Genomic DNA, 20,219 nt, shown 5'->3' on the forward strand with positions numbered 1-20,219 from the left:
GTTGATAAGTGATTCCTAACTTATATCTAAATTTTAAAATTTAAATTTCCAAAATTTATTTTAGCTGTACTGTACTAATTACCTTTTTCATTTGCTTTTCAAAGGTCAGCTGCAAATCAATGATTATCCCAAGATCTTTAGGGTCTTCTTGCCAGGTAATTTTATTGCTGTGGAATAGCGGAGAGGCAAATTCCAGGACATCGCACATCATTCGTGGATGTCAGGGAGCTGCGGGGGACTCCCAGAACTTCCAGGAAAGGAGGAATGTCTGTCCTGTGTTTTACACTCAGTGGCTTTATTAGATAGCGCCTCATACAGAGTAGTATTTATCTTAGCTTACAGAACCTCTTCAAGGGTAGATGAGTTTAGAGGCTTTATGCACTACAGTGTAGTACTGAGCTGTTACTTCTGTATTTGCAGCCTTCCTGTTAGCATTAATGAATCTTGGCATTCTGCTCTGACCTCTCTCACTAACAATGTGTTTTTAGCCACAGGATTGCCATTAATTGGATGTTTTTTCTTCATCACACCATTCTCTGAAATCCTCTAGAGGATGTAGTACATGAAAACCCCAAGAGGGATTGAAGTATGGCACCAACAATCACACCGGATTCAAAACTGATTAAATCAGGCATCTAAGCTGTTACAATGCTACGGGTACAGTAAGTGAACCACTTGTTGCTGTCTGCTTGCAATAGGTATTCAGTTACAGCCACAGCAAGGTACTTGCATTAGTGAGATTGTGTGCTGGCAGCAATGTATGTATGAAAATCAGTGGCATTTGAACATGTTGGGCAGGCATGGGGGAGGCTGAGTTCATGTTATCTAGTGGGGGAATTTGGCAGATACCTCCTGAATTGATATTACATGGACAAGATGGTGGCGCATGCTAATGCAGTGGCTCAGTGCTCGCTAAATACTAGGGTTTTTGTTATTTTGTTTATTTCATGTTTGCCAATCTGAGTAGTCAGAGCATGAATGTGCTATGAGCACAAAGTACTGCTCAATATCAGAGAGAGATCAGCACCAGAGTCATACCCCATAATGCTGAATTCTTTACCACCAGAGATTCTGTTGCCAGGCAGAACCCTGTGGAATTACTACCATGCTGCTCGGGAAGTGACGGAGGTGAGGCAGGGAAAATAAACAGAAGCGTAAGTGAGCCAGCCTATGAGCTAAGCTAAAGGCTAACCCGCACAAACCAGCCCTGTGGAGCATCTTCCTTACCAGTGCCTGGTCACTTGATAATAAGATGGACAAAATCAGACTGAGGATCATGTTCGCACAACATGTACAGCTGTGTGTGATGATTACTACGGAGTCTCAGTCAGACACAACTGTTCGTAACGCGGCTTTCGAGCTAGTAAGTCAGTGTGAAGTCTGGTAAGAGGAAAAGCAGGGAGTGCATATATGGTGACAACAATTGGTGCACTGCAAAGGACATTATACGGACACATTGTTCCCCAGACACAGAATACCTGATAGTAAAACGCAGAATGTTCTTTCTACTTCTTTACTACTGTCATAGTCACCACTGTTTCTGTACCACCTCAGCCTAACGCTAAGCTAGCCCTGGAGAAACTGTATGATGTAGGGCCACTTGAATTATTCAGCGTAGTCGATGATGTAGACGCTGAAAATGCACTGACATCAAAATTATAATGCATAGTTTTTAAAAAGTAATTTAATTAAATCACTTTTGAGATTTCTAAAATGCTTCAGTTCATTTATACCAAATGTTGTCCTTCAATATCACGCCGTAATCATGGTAGTAGATCAAATTGTCATAAAATAAATATTGATTTTTACACTGTGCAAAGTTTCGAAACATACCACAGCAACACTGGCGCGATGCATGAGCACTTTAAGAGGAAACACACAGATGCTATTCTGCACCACCTAAATAGGCAAAACCATCGCAAGTTTGTCTATTCATGTTTATTAAATTCCCATTAGTGTGGATAGCTACTTTGTCCTTGTATCTGCTAGATACACTCATTATCAAAGCCATAAAGTTGTATGCCTGCTACCTTAGAATTTCCACGGAATTAATCTTTGAGAAAATGGTTAATGGTTAGGCTAGAATCTGGGTTATTCCACGGTGATTGATGGTGCAGGTTTGTGCGCATTGGCCTTGTTGTATCGTAAACCAAAACTGTAACGAAAACAGGACACTACATTTTTCAAAAATTGAAATCAAAACAAAAACTATATTTACAAAAAAACTGCAAAAACTACCACAACACCACCTTCTTCTTTTATGTTTAACTACAGTATGCCTGCGTAAGAAGACTGCCGATATCAGCAAGACTGCGTAAGAAGACTGCCGATATCAGCAAGACTGCGTAAGAAGACTGCCGATATCAGCAAGACTGCGTAAGAAGACTGGCGATATCAGCAAGGACCCAGCCTACCCAAGATGGAATCATTGTCCCCTCACCATCAGGGAAGAGACACAGAACTATCAAAGCCAATTCTAAGATTTAAGAACAACTTCTTCCCCAGGGGTAACAGTTTCCACCTCCCCACATAGCTACCAAGGACTACATTTAATATTTTTACAGTTTTCTTAACTGCTAACAAGCATCAGTCAATACTGAAGATATTTTTTCTAAACTTTTCATATAGTCTGCATGCATCTTAACCAAACTGTTAATCTCACCTTCAAAACTCACTCAAAACCACCAAAGGATTTCATACTTGTCTCAAAGTAAACTTGTTCAGCTATAACACTGGCAACAATTCTCACTCAGAAAGCATGCATCGTCACTTATAAGAGACTGACTTAAAAAACACTAACAACTAGGAGCATTACATAAATGAACTTTTATCTCTGAAGTGTGAATGATTTTTCACATAAATCAGTAGTTCAGCATAGAATAACTCCTCACTTTATTGACTGTACTAAAGTGCAAGAATGATTCAGAAATGCAGCAATTCGCATCAAAATCCTTTATCCTTTTATTTGCATTAGACCTGGTTTATGGGCAGATTTTATATGTTATGTGTCCTATGTTATGCTGTGATTGGTTGTTGTTTTGTCATGAACACACTGAGAGAAATTCCTAACAATTAAGTTGTATGTCAATAAAATAAGTCTTATATTTTCTATATCATTAAATATAGTGAGTAACGTACTTGTGAAAAGTAACAAGTTCAAGAAAAAAAAGTAGTTTTCATCAACATTACATCTTGTGCCTTCTCTGGTAATGCATCTTGGAAATTATCTTCTGGAATGTCTACTCTAGGTTTGATAGAGCTTCATCTTAAAAGATGAATATATGTGCAGTTTCCCTGTCTTCCATTTCCACGACTCTCTAAAATATATCAAATCCACAACTTTGCAGTGCTTTACATTATGCATAGCTGTGTATATAGCTGTTTGGTTACTGAACTGACCATCTTACCTGGGCATACTGAAGTGTACAGTGTACAACTGCTTCATCCTTACTTTATGTTTCTCTAGGACTCTGGCTATTCTTGTGCTGACCATATTCACAGTCCTCAATGTGACATTGTCTGCCAGCACTCTGTCCCAAATTTCCCGCAGATTTATTGCATTGTTGCCAATTTCCATGTCAACAATGGCAATTTCCTGCGCATCTGAAATATTCTGCTTCTCCCTCTTGTGGGAGGCAACCTTTGAATATTTGAATAAAAAAACAAAACAATTGATATAGTTTACAATGCCAGTACAAATCAAAACGTAAAAAGACTGTGTTGTACTCTAATACTGTAGTTCAATTATCATTAAAGGATACACCTCTTGGTTTGCCAAATAATTCACGCTACTGATGCAACTGTTAAACGCTACAGGTTTGATTACAGCCTTAAACCACTCTCTCTGAAAGAGAGATCATGGTTAACAACATGGTCAATAACTGTGGCCCTTATCTCCTCATGGATCACTGCTCTTGTTCTTCCTCTCCATTGTCCTCCACATTTTCACACTCCCTGCCACCCTTCTTTCTCCACCAACCTGTCTTCCTTGATCCATGTTTCCTCACAAAACCATTCTGAAGTCATGCCCTTTTGTCAGTTTTTTAACAAGACTCAAAACAGGACAGCTGGGTAACCTTTATGCGTTTTATTTTTGTATTTTGTCAGAAATGCATCTGTCTTGCTTCTATGTATATTTTTCTTTGTTGTTTTCTGCCTGCAACTTGCCGCACAAAATTTCTCTGCAGACATACAATCACGAAGTCTGATCTCTTATCTCTCTATATTTCTTTGCCAATTCAATAGGTATTGCAACTCTACTGTTTTTCATTATGGTTTACGCACCGAAATTGGAACTTGAAACACAATCACTGAAACCTGAAACTCATGGCCCGAATCCCTAAACCATGTCTGCAAAATCGCAAGCACAATTTCTGCTTTATACTCAGTTCTCCATCGCACTTTTTACAAAACACCAGACATTCTCTACATTAGACGCAACATTCAAAATTAAAATGTCTTGCGTTCCTTTAAAAATTAACATCAATCAAAGTGCCAGCAAGAAGGAAATGTATCCCAGTGGGCCACCATCAGCCATTGGTGACCCCTCCCCCACCATGCTACATTGTCATTTGGCACAATGTAGCATGTCCTTACTGGTGCCTTTCAGAGCATTTAAAAGACAGGCACTCAGCTCCATCAAAATGCTCATCGACACCTACATCTGATTCACCCTCTTTAATCAGCAAAGCAATGCCATCGATGTCACTCATGTGGTTCCCCTATGGTGACATGAGCTACCAAACAACATCTGGGCATCAGTTTCCCTCTCAACCTTCAAACAATGCCTCAATATTCATCTGTTCTGGTAACACCTCTACTTGGCCTAATCTCCTGAACTTGTCTCTTGTGTTCCCTGAATGTTCTTCTTGTTTTGAATGGAATAGCTGTATGATTAATTCTTTAATCATGTTTGAAAGTTTCCTTCCTGTTTTGCTATGCTTGCAACATGTTTCTTGCTGTTCCTCTGATACTGTTTGCACTGGAAAAAAATTAATACCAATCAAGTAACCAGCATCCTATTTTTCCCACTAATTACAGCAAATTAGTATTTTAATCAAACTAGCAACATTTTACTTAGCCATTAGACCTTTTAGTGTTGTACACTGAGTGTTTTTTAAATTCTCTGCTTGTTTTTGGTAGCATGGTGGTTAGCACTGTTGCCTCACACCTCTGGGAACAAGGTTTGAGTCTCCATCATGGCTCCATGTGTGGAGTTTTCTCCCTGTGACGTTGGTGTGTGACTATGCCCTGTAATGAGTTGGTGCCTCATCCTGGGTTGTTCCCTGTCTTGTGCCTGTACCTTCCAGGATAGTTTCTGGGCCCCCTGCAACACTGGATAGGACAAGCAGTTACAGAAAATGGATGGATGGATGCTTGTTTTCCTTTTTACCTGTGGTTTGCACATGATTATACTCTCTGTATGTCTCCCTATGCCTCTGTTAAATTTCGCTCCTTTATACAATATTTTTCATGCTTCCTCTTCCTCATATATGTGAACATATTATGTATGCATCCTGCAGATTAAATCTCTTGTATCTCCTGTGACTAGAACATTTCTTAAAGAGTAAGACGGTTTGCTATTTTTTAGCTGAACTATGCATTTATAAAGAAGAAGTGAGGAAAAACGGTGGAAGAAAAATGTAAAAAAAATAAATAAATAAAAATAAAGGACAGAAAGAGAGACAAAAACAGATTCTGTTAGGAAGGGCACCTCCAGGCTTTTCGTACATCAGATTTAGCTCCACCTATGCTGGCTGACAAGGCCACCAGTCACCTGTAAGACAGGAACAGCACCCACTGTTTGGGGGACGGGCGAAAAGCAAACAAACAAAGCATGGAGATGCAAAGGGCTTCAGGGGGGTGTCACACAGAGATTATATGAGCCTGGGAGTGCGTTGCTAATTCACTCAGACACAACTGGGATGAAAAGCTATCATTTGATGAGGATAAATTTATCTTATATTGAGTAACACAGAGACTGTCCCATTAAGGCGTTGTACCCAAACAAAAATAGCTGTGAGACAGAAATGACACAAGGTGAGGAAAAACACTAGCATACGAACTGACTGCTGAATAGGTAGTTCTAATGAGAAGATGTGACCATGGCTGTGCTTCTCTGTGGCAGGTTAAAAATGCAGTTATGGATGCGTATTAGTCTCAGCCAAGCCAAGAAAAAAAGTCGCCAGTTGAATTTTTCGTTGGACCGTCTTTAGCTTTGATCATGGCGCACATTGGTCATGACGTTGTTTCCACAGGATTATGCAACATCTCACCCTGTATTCTCATCCAGATTGTGCATTAATTTCTCGCCGAGATCCTGCATTGACAAGTGAGTTGAACCACCCTTCAGCGCATCCCAAAGACCTTCAATGACGAAAAGGTCACAACTCTCTGGTGACCAAGTCATACGTGAAAATGATTCCTCACGCTCCCTGAACCACTCTTTGGTAATTCGAACCCAATGAATCTTGGCATCCTTGTCCTGGAATATGCCCATGCCAACAGGGAAGAATGGTTGATGATGGATGGAGGTGAAACCTGGCCAGTAGATTCAGGCAATCAGCTGACTGCACTTTATTGCTGCATAACGTTTCTGGGCTGTAATAATGATCCCGTCATTGGTTAAGTATTTGCTGATATAAATTGAAATGGGGACTTCTTTTTGGCCGGGCAGTGTATAAGTGCACGTGTGCCTTGTTCGTGCCCATTTGTATGGGTGTATATTTCTGCGGGTACATACTGTAGCGCCCGCAGTGGTATATGCCTGTCTCGGCATGTGTATATACTGTACTGTATGTGTGTATATAGCCCCATGTATGTCTTATATATAGCCTGTTTGTATTTCTTACTGTAGATGCTTGTTGCGCTGTATGTCTGGTTGTCATGTGTGCCTTAATTGTGCTTATACTCGGTCCTTACCTGATCCTCGGGTGTCTTAGCCATTGTGCAATTACCCATTGTGTGTGCGCCTCACCGCCCTTAGTGTAACTTCCCCATGTTTCCCTGCCATTCATTGTCTCCGTGTAACTGTTGCTATCTGCGTGGCCCTTTTAAGGGCTTGTTATTACAGAACAGCTTCGTGTTAATCGGACTCTCTGTCGTCTTCATTCTCCACCGCTGCAATGCCTTGGTCTGCCCAGCACTCCAATACTGTAAGTATGTGTGCTGTCTTGCTTCTTCAGTGCCACTCAGTGCATCGGCAATTGCCAGCCATACAGGGCTGTTTCAGTAAAGCCATCCGTTCTCAGTAAGTCTCGTCTCCTTGAGGAGCACTGTATGCCAAGCACTCCCTCCGTATTCCTGCAATCAGCCTCTGTCTAAACTAGGGCCACCTTCCCGAAAGTCACGAGAAACATGTTTCCTTAGCATTCCTTCTAGAAAACTGCGGAATTGTTCATTCTCTGCCTTCAGCCGGTGCGTACTCATAAGCCATGTTTTTCTTGCTGTCCCCCAACATTTTCCTGCCACACGCCATAATTTGTTTGGTCAATTAATTGTTCGGTGAAAGAGACTCATTGCGCATTTTCCCTTCTGCTCTCAGGTGTCCTGTGTGCACACTAATTGTAGTGAGTTATTATATTTTCCCGCCCAGGCTTATATACATTATATTGAATATAGAGACTAAAAATTCATGTCAAAGGCAGCAAAGAACTCCTGGAATTCTCAGAGACCTATCATCAGAGGTGGAAATTTCAGGTCCAGGAAGCACAAATCCAGACCGTGATTTCGTTTCAACCAACCAGTTGAGCATAAAGAGTCACAGTTACTGTACAGAGTACTCCACCGGTTGGTTGAAACAAAATCCTGATCTGGATTTCTACGTTCTGGACCTTGCTTTCATTATGCAGATATATTTTCGTTGCAGTCATTACTGCCCCTATTACAGCCAAGTCAGAGCAGGGCAGCCAGGTGGGTATTTGCCACAAGAAATTTAGTATTTGTTTCCTTTCCTAAATTGTTTGAATAAGAGGACCTTCAAATGTATAACTACCAGAGTACTGCAAAAATAAGGAAAGAAAATACAGATAATAAACACTTGCAGTAGCTGGAGGCAATTTTTCACAACTGAAGTGCAGCGTAAGCCAAATATATGAATTCCATGTTCATATACAAACCTATAAATGTTTAATGTTTTTCAGTTATACACTAATAGATAGTTATGTGGAAAAACGAAGTATAATATATAGTGCAATTGTGTTTTCTGTACTATGTGAACAAAAGTTTTGGGACATACCTTTTAATCACGGAATTTAGTGTTTCATTCAGACCTATTGCCACGGGTGCATAAAATCAATCACATAGCCATGCAGTAAAGTTTACAAACATTTGCGACAGAACAGGTCATTCTGAAGAACTCAGTGAATTCAAGTGTGGTACTGTTATCACATGCCACCTTTTGCAATAAGTCAGTTCATGAAATTTCTTCCCTGCTAGACATTCTACTGTCAAGCTTAAGTGGTTTTATTACAAAGTGGAAGCATTTCGGAACAACAGTAACTCAGTCACAAAGCGGCAGACCACACAAAGTAACAGCAGGATCACCAAGTGCTAATGCATGTGTGTAAATGTTGCCAACAATCTGTTGACTCAGTAACTATAGAGTTCCAACTTCCTCTGGCATTAACCCCAACACAAAAACTGAGAGCTGGGAGTTTCATGGAATGGGCTTCCATGACTGAGCAGCTGCGTTCAAGCCTCACATCATGAAGTGCAATGCCAAGCATCAGATGGAGTGGTGTAAAACATGCTGCCATTGGACTCTGGAGCAGTGGAAACTTGTTCTGTTGAGTGACGAATCACACTTCTCTGTCTGGCAATCTGATGGATGAGTCTGGGTTTGGCAGATGCTAGTAGAACATTACCTGCCTGACTGCATTGTGCCAACTGTAAAGTTTGGTGAAGGAGGGATAATGGCATGGGGTTCTAATTCTGGGCTTGGGTTAGACCCCTTAGGTCTTGGAACTCTTAATGCTTCAGCATACCAAGACATTTTGGACATTTCCATGCTTCCAACTTTCTGGTGATAATTTGGGGAAGGAAGGAACTTTTCTGTTCCAGTGCACAAAGCAAGGTCCAGAAAGACATGGTTAGGTCAGTTTGATGTGGAAGAACTTGACTGGCTTGCACAGATCCCTGACCTCAACCCCATCGAACACCTTTGGGATGAACTAGAATGAAGACTGACCTTCACGTCCAACATCAGTGCCGGACCTCACAAACGTTCTTCTGGATGAATCGGCGAAAATTCCCACAAAAACACTCCAAAATCTTGTGGAAATCCCTCTGAGAAGAGTAGCAGCTGGTATTGATTCGATATCAATTGCCAAAGGTGGGACTAACTCCATATTGATGCCTAAGCATTTAGAATGGGCATTTAGAATGAGTTTTCATTCCTTTGTCTTCACTTTTCCTTGTTTTTGAATTATTCTGTATAAATGATGTAAGAATGTATTACAACACACGCATGTAAAGCACCTTGGGATTAAATTGAATAGCAGATTCCACTTTGTCATAATTTATTTAATGAAAATTCAAAAAAAATTGTGAGACTGTACTTTTGTGGGATTTAGCGACTATCCTGTTGAGTCCCCAACTGTACTTCTGGGGGGGCTTTTCCTCTTTGCCAACGCAATCTATCTGTGTCTGGAATATGCCACCATCATTTATCAGACTGTTTCCCTTTACACATTAAATAATTTTGTGTTTTTTGCAGCTAGCTCTGTAGACTCATTGGATTATTTGCTTGTGTTACTTTGAAAACATTCAATTCTTGTAGGATTAATAATACTTTGTATTGTTAAAAGTACCAAATAAAATTAAGGGTCATAATGCCTTTGAAATTGAATTACTTTTTGTTTGGCGATTGCGTGTGGCTCAATGGGTTAGGATTCAATGTCTGCGAACAGCAGATGGCTGGTTGGAATTCCAGCCTTGGCAGAGTGATGTCACTGTTGAGCTCCTGAGCAAAGCTCTTAACCCCCAATTGCTCTAGGGACCGGCTGTCCCTGATTTCTTAAAAATGTAGGTTGCTTTTAATAAAAGTGTCTGCTAAAATAAATAAAATATAAATATTGTAGCACCGGCGGGGTGCATGTTCCAGCATGCAATTGTAAATAGCCCTTGTTGTATTAATGTTGTCGTTAATGGTTGCATTTACCTGTTGTCATCCATATGTTTGCCCATGTCATTTTGTGCGTTCTTAGCCTGTGTAACTCTCGCACCATGTGTGCACTTTACAGTTAAGCGTCTGACAACCTGTTTGGCTTATATTTGGCTTACATGTTTGTATTTAAACACATTATCTTCATGTTTAAAAACCATAAACTCATTTCTTCAGCTATTGATTAAACATGTTGCTTAGATATAACCCAAGCTATGACTGTTAATTCAAAAATAAGCAGTTTTTAGTTTGAAATAGCTCATCGCTAAGCCCAAAGGCCATTCTTTAGGTAAAAGATGGTGACACACTACAAGTTGCTCACCTCTTCTCAGGAGCTATCTCTGACTACATCCCCCTCTTCACCACCCTTTTCCATCACAATTGACCAGGTTAAGACACAGCTGAGGAGATTTCATATGGAGAAGGCAGCTGACCCTGGTGGAATCAGCACCGGAGTTCTCAAGGTCTGCAGAGACTAACTGGGTGGAGCATAGGTGTCCCACAGGGAACAGTCCTTGCTCCATTCCTGTTTTTCCTCTTAAACACGGCTTTTCATCTACAGAATTTTTCAGATGACGCTGATATTGTGGGGTATATTAGTGAGAGGGAAAATACAGAAAACAGGAAGCTGGTGGATGCCTTTGTCAAGTGGGATCAGCAGAATGACCTCCACTTAAACATCACCAAGACTAAGGAGTTGAAGTTGTTCAAACCAACAAGTACCTACATGTAGGGGTACATCTGGACAGTAAACTGGGGTGGGGCACAGATCCAGACACTCTGAACCAGAAGGAGCAGAGCCAATTGTATTTCCTGAAAAGGCTTAGGTCTTCTGTTATATGTGGGATGCTACAGACTTTTTACCAGTCTATAGTGGTAGCAACTGTCCTTTATCTTGTTTTGTATTGGGGCAGCAGTAAAAGCTGGGAACACCAAAAGATGGAACAAACTATTCAAGAGAAATCAAGCAGTCTGGAGCATGAAGAGATAGGTAGAGATAATCTCTGCTAATTGAAGAGCAGAGGGTAACTTAACTGAGGAATTAGTTGCCACATTTTTGAGAACCTGGTGATGGCAACAAAGATTACTGTTAGCCCCGAGATACCAAATGTGACTAAGGGCACTGAGGTTTGGGGAAGGGCTGGAATCTGCCAGTCAGCAGTGCACAGGTGGCCTTGGATTGGGTACAGAGAGGAGGAATGAGGTAGGATGAAGAAGGAAACATAGTTGCTGATATCTGACCCCAGGTATCTGACTACAGGCTTTGAAGCAGGCCTGTAGGACGATGATGTCACTTGATGTAGGGGGCTTGTCTGATACAATTCTCTGCAAGAAGTCCTCCATTTTGGAATCTTTTTCTTCTGGCCAATAAGTAACTTTAAATGTAAATCATGCAAAAACGTGGCCCACCAAACGATGGCATTTGGTGGTATAAATGTTGGTGAGAACCTGTAAAGCGTGTTTTATACCCTCAAGCTACGTAATGGCCAGCACATCATAATTTTGTTTGTGTTGGATAACTTAGGGGAGTAGAAGGCACATGGTTGTAACTTGAGTGGTGTACCACTGTGCTGTTTCTGCCGCTGAAGGTGGCTTGGACTTTATGGTTCAAGACATTCAGCCAGTGGGGAGAATGGATGAGAACCGTAAGTTGCGAGAGAACTAAAATTACAGATAAATTGCCAATAAAAACTGGCAAAATCCAGAATTCTTTGCAGCTCCTTCTTGGTCCACGGATGCCACGATGGTTTTGGCAGGATCCATCTGGACTGCTCCTGGGAAGAGAATGCAACCCAGAAAAGAGAGATGTTGTACATGAAACTCACATTTCTTCAGTACTTCTACAAACAGGGAATGATCGCGGAGAAGTTGTAACACCTAATGAATGTGGGATACATGTTCTGGTAGAGACTCAGAGTAAATGACCAAGTCATCAATGTACATAATTAGTGAATGAGCTATTAAGTCCTGAGAGATAGTATTCATGAAAGACTGAAATATCAAGGGGGCATTACTCAGCCCATAAGGCATGATCCGATATTCCAAATTACCGACATTACAAATGCGGTCTTCCCCACATCCTCTTTCCAAATCTGAATCGAGGTATAAGCACTTCTCAGGTCCAATTTGGTGAAAAAGTATGCTTGAGCACACTGGCTCCAGCACAGCTGGGATTACGGAAAGAGGAACGTTACATTTAACTGCTATCTTGTTCAATGGTTGATAATCGATGCAGATTATCAACAAAGTACATCATCTTTATTTTTACAGAGAAAAATCCAGAGGCTACTGGAGAAGTGGCTGGACAAATGAACCCTGAGTATAATACCTCCTCCATGTACAGCTACATCGCCTGAAACTTGGGTAGTGTTAAGGGGTAGTCACTCCTCTTAGGTAATGGAGCCCCAGCAAGAGGTTAATGGTGTAGGCGAAGGGAATTTTCAGTGCAGGGGTAAACAAGTGATATTAACCATGCTGAACACACTGAGAAAATCAGCATACTCCGGTAGAATAGGTGTGTCAGTCGAGGAATCAGGGATCTCTATGGAGGTGCATGACATAGTCATCTGCAGGCACAATCCAAAGCAGGAAGGGCTCCACTTGATGATCTCGAGGAAACCGGCCCACAGAAGATCAGGTTCCATTCACTGTGTCATGAACATTTCCACCATAGGGAACCTGACCAAAGCGCAAATCTTGAGTAGAGGGATGACAGGTTCAAGAGGTAGATTCATTCAAGGGGAGCAATGAAGTTACGATCTGCACCAAAGTGAATTAGGGTGGTGGTGGTGTGCAAACCAGAATGACACTGGATCAAGACAGGCACAGTAAGCTGCTTGTGGGTACAGTAATGTCCAGGATAACAAAGGATCTGACTTCAGTAGTACGGGTGCTCTCTCCCAGCTGTATGGGTTCTGCTCCAAATGAGGAATGAGGGGATAGCACAGAAATGAAGGCAGACAGGCTGGAGATGGGAAAGTTAACGCACGATGGTACGAGTAGGTAGTGATTTTGGAGCAGGTTGCTTAATTGGACTGCTGGATGTTTTCCTCTAGTTCGAGCTCCTAACTTGTACACACCATTTACTGTAGGTCTAGAGGTCCGGGTGTAGACCTCTCCAGTACGCCATGAGGAGCGCTGTTTCTTGCCCTATCCACTGGCTCCAGTATTCTGGTGGTAGAAAATGGGGGTGTGGCCGTGATGAGGAAGCGGAGTCCAAGCTCACAATTATTGTTCCGTACCGTTTGCACATTATTGCTTTTCCCACAATCATAACATTCTGGGTTTACAGCAAAAGTGAATTAGCATCTTTATATGTTTCTATATTTATATTTTTATTACCAATTTCTATACCAATTTTGGAATATCCGGTGTTTTGTAAGTGGTAGAAGACACCAAAGGAAGCAGGGAATAAGGGCTGACATTGAAGTTAAAAGAAGGTGTGCTCCTGTGCTCACACCAGACTTCTGTACTTTTTCACAGCGTTAGACTCTTCTGCTTGCGTCTGGTCTTTCCTGACACTCCAGTTAACGGATCGTTTAGCCTTGGTGCAAGATGAATGGAGCACCGATCATCACAGATTGTTTTCGGCACTTGCACTTGCTGATCCACACCTAGCCTCTGCCGCAGCTCTCTCCCCAGTTAAGAAGCCTTTGATCAACACCATCTCCATTTGGAATAAATCTTTTTATTTGATCGATTTATTTTCTGTGGCGCCCCAACTTGTGGATGCTTTGCCAACTTCCCTGATTTGAAAAGTGTTTCAGTTTATTCACTCCTATATTGTTTCATTTTTATTGGGTCACTTTCCTTCCTATTGAACGCTTGCTGTTGTTTAGCTGTTGCCTAAAACGAAATCTAATCTTGATCCTACTCTACCTGCAAACTATTACTTCATAAGTAAGTTGCCTTTTTTTTCTATAATCTTCGAAAATGTTGATGGTGTACAGCTTAAAGCACTCTTGGAGGCACGTAAGATTTATGATAAGCTTTAACCTGGCTTCCGCAAGCTGCACTCTACTGAGGCAGCTCTTCTTACGGTCTCTAAAGACATTCTTATGGCTGCTGATGCAAGAGAATGCACTGTTTTGGTATTTGGCCACTGCTCCCAAGTGGTTTTTTTCATGTTTATTAAACAGAAGTTTTCTGTCTCAGCCAGCCAGTTTATGTCTTGGTCAGCTGCTCTGTCTCATACAGTTCATCAGGATCCTGTGTGTGTCCTATTGTCCGTATATATGCTCCTCTTAAGACAGATAATCAGTAGTTTCAAGGATATTATACCCTACCAGTTTTACTCTGATGATTTTCAGTTATTTTTTTCTTTTAAACATAATGAGATGTCAATAGTGTCAAACTATTGGCTTTACCTGGCAGTTTGAAAAGTGTTAAAGCTTAGTTGGCAGGCATTTTTCTTTATTAGATACTGATACATTTTTTTTGTTTTGATTGTTGCTCCTTTTGTTGGTTTAACTTCCTGCTCTTTATTAATTGCATTTATTCTACTGTTACTTTTCTGTCTTTTTGCATTTGAGTATTTTTATTATGGCGGAGTTAACCACTTTGCATTTTACTACAGGTGAATCTATGTATTTAGCCTGCTAGATGTCTGACAGGAATCTGAAATACATTAGAGACTCTGTCTGGTTGCATTTTTGAACTTGCCAGCGCCAAGCAAACGGTGATTTGCCTCCGATCTTGGGCTTTTGTTGGTGGCTGGCAAAAATTTTAAGCAAGTGGCAAATCGGTGCTAAATATTTTTAGCCCAGTATGAATTTTTTTGCAAAACCACATACTCAAATGATGTCATCTAAATTGAGTTAGTACTGCATGCTGGATGTGTTTCCAGATTAATATCCAAGTTCGGTGTAACAGAGCAGATAGACATTCTTAGTCTTATCAACTACTTATCTCTCTCTCTCTCTCTCTCTCTCTCTCTCTCTCTCTCTCTGTCTCTCTCTGGTATTGGCATAATTAATTGGGAAACTTTCCCAATTAATTTTCCCAAACTACCGATTTAGGTGATGTGGGAGGGTCTTAGAGCTCTGTAACACGAACTGTAACCAACTCAAAGCCACAATTAGCATGTTTTCCATGTTGAACATCTACTTGTAAATTTCACCAGCGTCAAGAAATGTTTTATTTAGTTTCACTGCGCGTTCCAAACTGAAAATGCTGTAAATGAAAGGCACCAGACCAATACGAATACCATTGTAACCCTTGGGGTCTATTTTGACGATCTATCACAAAGTGTAAAGCGCAAAGCATAACTATCATATATGGGTGTGTCCAAATACATTTTGCTATTTTGACGGCAGGAAAAACAGACTTTGCACCAGCGCAAGGCGCTAAATGGTGTTTTGGGTATAAAATGCGATGAACCAATTGATGGCATATCAGCTCACCTTTAAAAGGCAGCGGCGCATTATCTACAACAGATTGCTATTATGATGGTGTGTTTGCCTGGCAAACCAGATCGATTTTGCCCGAGGGAACAGACATGCTTGTGCACAAAGTGAAAATGCATGAGCATATTATCTACGGGAGCACCACTGCTCTGCCTAAGCCCTGGGAGGTGAAGGAGGTGTGGAATGAGGTAGCATGAGAGTGTCTCCTCATTTTCTGGCTTCACTAGATCATCCAAGCAATATAATTATGTCAGAAGACAGGAAAAATAGAAGCTCACTGCTGAATAGCACAGCGACTGGGAACGGGGACTTAATCATGCTAGTTTGTTTTATTTTATTTTATTTCCTCCGAGGTCAATAAAGTTTTCTGATTCTGATTTTAATTTAGAATCTGCAGTTCACAAAATATAAATGAAAGTGCAATCTTTGTTCAAACAAAACACAGCCTCGAGTTTTTAAGATGTCTTAAAATGTTAAAATAAAAGGGAATAGGACTGTTCCTTTTTCTGCTTCTCACAGTTTACAATCCTTAACAGGCTACTGACAATTCAGCTCTTTGCCGACTGATCCCTTTGCTGCTGTTGCGGGCGTACACTCCTTTGGTAGCATCGACACATGCAGTTCAGCATCACACTAAATTCTAAAGTTCTCTGTGTTCCCACAATGTCAAAATAACTGGTTTTTATTACATTGCGGGGACATTTGGTCCCCACAATGTAATATATACTGTATGTGTTAAACTGTTGATTTTTTTGGGACATTTTCACATGGTCTCAAGGATACAACAACTTTAAAGAGCTATGTGCCAACATTAAAATGGGCAATTATTTGCGAAGCACTGCCTTGTGTTTTTTTACACTTCATAATGTTTGCTATAGCCCTTAATTGCCCACCCCGGCATTTTAAAAAAATTAACTTTCTATGAATTAAGTTCATTTCTAAGAAGAAAATCAATGCAATAGTTTTAATAGACTGTTTTTATTGAGTTGGGAAAGGAGTTGCTTGCATCAGTATGTGGCTGGTCCATTTGTAAAAAAAAAATTGCATGTATTTTATGTATTTTACAGTAAGGTGCAGTGAGTGTCTAACAGCAAGTCTTTGTTCTGTGGGCCCAGTATTCAGCAAAATAATATGAACCAGAGGGATGCGTGGGAAGTAAATGAAGAGATGGGACGCGAGCGGGAGGGAGATACAGACAGCAGGCAGAAAGAGAGAGCTTTCCCAAAGAGACAGGTGTGAACTCTGCGTGACTGTCTGAAATGCAGCGCGATTCTGCCGTGAAAAAAAAGGATCAAAACAGAATGACGCGGCTGACTCATGCGGCGAGAAAGACTGTCAAACATGGAAGGATGTTTTACTTACTAAAGAACAGCAGAGTAGCACATAGGTATTGTGTGAAGTATAGGGAAGATCCCTGCACTGGAGAAGCACACCCACCATTTAATGTGCTGTCACCGCACTCCACTGTGGAGTCTTGCATGCTCTGTGATGACTGAGCTTTGGTGCGTGTGAGCACTGGGCAACATGCTGTTTCCAAATGTGTTACCGCTCCCATCTGCGCCTCCTTTCATCTGAGCTAAAATGTTGCCATGTAATCCACAGAATATGCTGGGTAGGATTTGACTGCTTTACAAATGTGTGTTACTTACATTTCAAGTCCTTCACTAAATGTATCCTAAAACTCAGAACATTCTTTCACAAAGGAGTATGATACTACCGATGCTATACAGTAGTGGGAAATAGGGATGCATTTTTCAGAAACAACCAGACACTGACCAGAAACAAACCACAGTTTTATTAAGAAGCATTCATAGAGCCGCTCAGTGATGCAAACATTAGTATATATTAGTATATGCATATAATTAAATTATTGGCCATCAGTTTTGATGCACTTCCGTCTTTGTCAAGGACAGCAGCAGAAGAATTGTACACTTCCTACTCGTGCTCTCACTGTCTTTCTTTTGAGGCAGGATGTGATACACACACACACACACACATACACACATACTCGTACGTCTTACCTCTTGTTCCTAACCCTCGTGTTGATCACTCCCAGCTGCCTCTTGTTGTCTCCCTCATTAGTCTACTATATATATGCTTCCCAGTCCTGTGTTCCCCTATCCAGTCATTAACATGGCTCCTCCTGTCAGCCACTGTCTTCCTCATAGTAGTTCTCTTGTTTTGATCCCTCACCGTCCAATTAATTTCCAGTCTATGTTTAGTTTTAAGTCAATAAAACCCCTTTTGCTGCATCAAAATGCCTGCTTCCCAGTCATACTCGCTGGCTCTCTGCAGCTTGCTGCGGCTCAGCCTGCCAACTCCCCACAGCTCGCCACAGATCCACCCACTGGCTCCTCACAGTTCGCTGCAGATCCGCTCGCTGGCTCCTCGCAGCTCGCTGCAGATCTACCCGCTGGCTCCTCGCAGCTCGCTGCAGATCTACCCGCTGGCTCCTCGCAGCTCGCTGCAGATCTACCCGCTGGCTCCTCGCAGCTCGCTGCAGATCTACCCGCTGGCTCATTGCAGCTCGCTGCAGATCCGCCCACTTGCTCCTTGCAGTTTTCAGCAGATCCGCTCTCTGGCTTCTTGAAGTTTGCTGCAGATCCGCCCTCTGGCTCCTCGCAGCTCAATGCAGATCAGCCTGCTGTCTCCTTGCAGCTCGCTGCTGATTTGCATGTTGGTATCCCGCAGATCACTGCAGATCTACCTGCTGGCTCCTCGCAGCTCACTGTAGCCTCTCCTGCCATATCCCATTGCAGGAAGAAGAAGCAGACGGAGTTAGCAGTGCTTGTGGCTGTCATCCTGCCTTACCTGGAGTTTCCAGGGTCCTGCCCAGGAGAGATCACTGCTGCACCTCCAGCCCCTGACCTCATCTTGGTGTCTGCTGCGCCCCCACAGCCCGTATGCACCTCTGCTGTACCTAGAGCCTGTTTTCACCACTGCCGTGCCCAGAGAGGTTCACTCAGAGACGACCTCTTAGCCGATGCTTTAGGCTTCTGGTCCAGAGAGTGCCGCTCATACCATGCCCCAGGTTCCCAAACCAAAATGCGTCCCTGCCCCTGTTTTCGTCCAGGTATCCCAGCTACACCCTCTTGGCTCCAGTCCCGCCTCCTGATGTCCCACCGGCTCCAGTCCCGCCTCCTGATGTCCCACCGGCTCCAGTCCCGCCTCCTGATGTCCCGCCGGCTCCAGCCCCGTCTCCTGATGTCCCGCCAGCTCCAGCCCCGTCTCCTGATGTCCAGTCGGCTCCAGTCCCGTCTCCTGATGTCCCACCGGCTCCAGTCCCGCCTCCTGATGTCCCGCCGGCTCCAGCCCCGTCTCCTGATGTCCCGCCGGCTCCAGCCCCGTCTCCTGATGTCCAGTCGGCTCCAGTCCCGTCTCCTGATGTCCCACCGGCTCCAGTCCCGTCTCCTGATGTCCCGTCGGCTCCAGTCCCGTCACCTGATGTCCCGTCGGCTCCAGCCCCGTCTCCTGATGTCCCGTCGGCTCCAGCCCCGTCTCCTGATGTCCCGCCGGCTCCAGCCCCTTCTCCTGATGTCCCGCCGGCTCCAGTCCCGCCTCCTGATGTCCCGCCGGCTCCAGCCCCGTCTCCTGATGTACCGTTGACTCCAGTCCCGCCTCCTGATGTCCCACCGGCTCCAGTCCCGCCTCCTGATGTCCCACCGGCTCCAGTCCCGTCTCCTGATGTCCCGCCGGCTCCAGTCCCGCCTCCTGATGTCCCGCCGGCTCCAGCCCCATCTCCTGATGTACCGTTGACTCCAGTCCCGTCTCCTGATGTCCCGCCGGCTCCAGCCCCGTCTCCTGATGTCCAGCCGGCTCCAGTCCCGTCACCTGATGTCCCGCCGGTTCCAGCCTTATCTCCTGTCATCACCCTGGCTGTCCCCTCAGGGTTTTCGAGATAGCCACAGGCAGCCTCCTCATCCCCTGCCAGTCGCCATCAGTCCGATGCCTGATTCTCCGGTCGCCGCCTCCAGGCCAGCGCCTGACTCCCTGGTCAGGCCAGGATGGGCCAACCCAGATGATGCCCAGCCAAAGGACTTGGAGTCCCACTCTGTGTATATACGTGCTTCCCAGTACTATGTTCCTCTGTCATTAATGTTACTCCTCGGTTAGTCCGTGTCCTTCCTCACAGTAGTCTGATCCCTTGCTGTTCAATTTATTTCCAGTCTGTGTTTTTTTTATTAAGTCAATAAAATCCCGTTTGTTTCATCAAAACTCCTGCCCTCAAGTCCTTCTTCTTTAAAGTCGTAACAATATGCAACCCGTGACCCTGACTAAGAAAAGTGGCTAGAAGTGCGATGCATTGTATTCAGAGAATGACATTCAGGAGTTTGATAATTATAGCAGTTCTGTTACAGCAGATTATCTCTAGGGCATCAGGCCAAAAGGAGAACCCCCCCCCCACACACACACACAGGTATTTAGGATATCCCTGCAGCCTGCATATTTCTATATTTCCTAGTATCCATAGCAACTGCCTGAATCTGTATACTTTCACAAGAATGCAATGTAGGGTATCATATTCAGCTAAGCTTTTCACTTTCAGCTTATTCAACAACTTAATTTTTTATAGCTACCCGCAAGTAAGCGCTACATTCGTGCATGTCTGTAGCTCGGCACATTTATAAAATGAATCATTGCTTTTGCTTCTT

General features: G+C 43.0%; 1 protein-coding gene across 3 annotated transcripts in view; it reads right to left on the minus strand.

Annotated features, from left to right (window-relative positions):
* LOC125746618 (uncharacterized) overlaps window positions 1-20,219 on the minus strand; it is a 48,775-nt gene that overhangs the window by 14,223 nt on the left and 14,333 nt on the right. The window contains exon 3 of one of the 3 annotated variants that reach the window (XR_007399019.1): window positions 13,243-13,333. The exons of 1 other annotated variant lie outside the window; for it this stretch is intronic. Coding sequence is in view for 1 of the 2 variants with exons in the window: in XM_049020820.1 (XP_048876777.1) it covers window positions 11,658-11,937 (280 nt within the window). In the remaining variant the exon portion in view is untranslated. Of the gene's footprint in view, window positions 1-5,716; window positions 11,938-13,242; window positions 13,334-20,219 lie in introns of those variants that run through there. One more of the 3 variants, XM_049020820.1, reaches the window with a different exon arrangement.

This window comes from Brienomyrus brachyistius, chromosome 7 (assembly GCF_023856365.1).
Source record: "Brienomyrus brachyistius isolate T26 chromosome 7, BBRACH_0.4, whole genome shotgun sequence".
NCBI lineage: Eukaryota > Metazoa > Chordata > Actinopteri > Osteoglossiformes > Mormyridae > Brienomyrus > Brienomyrus brachyistius.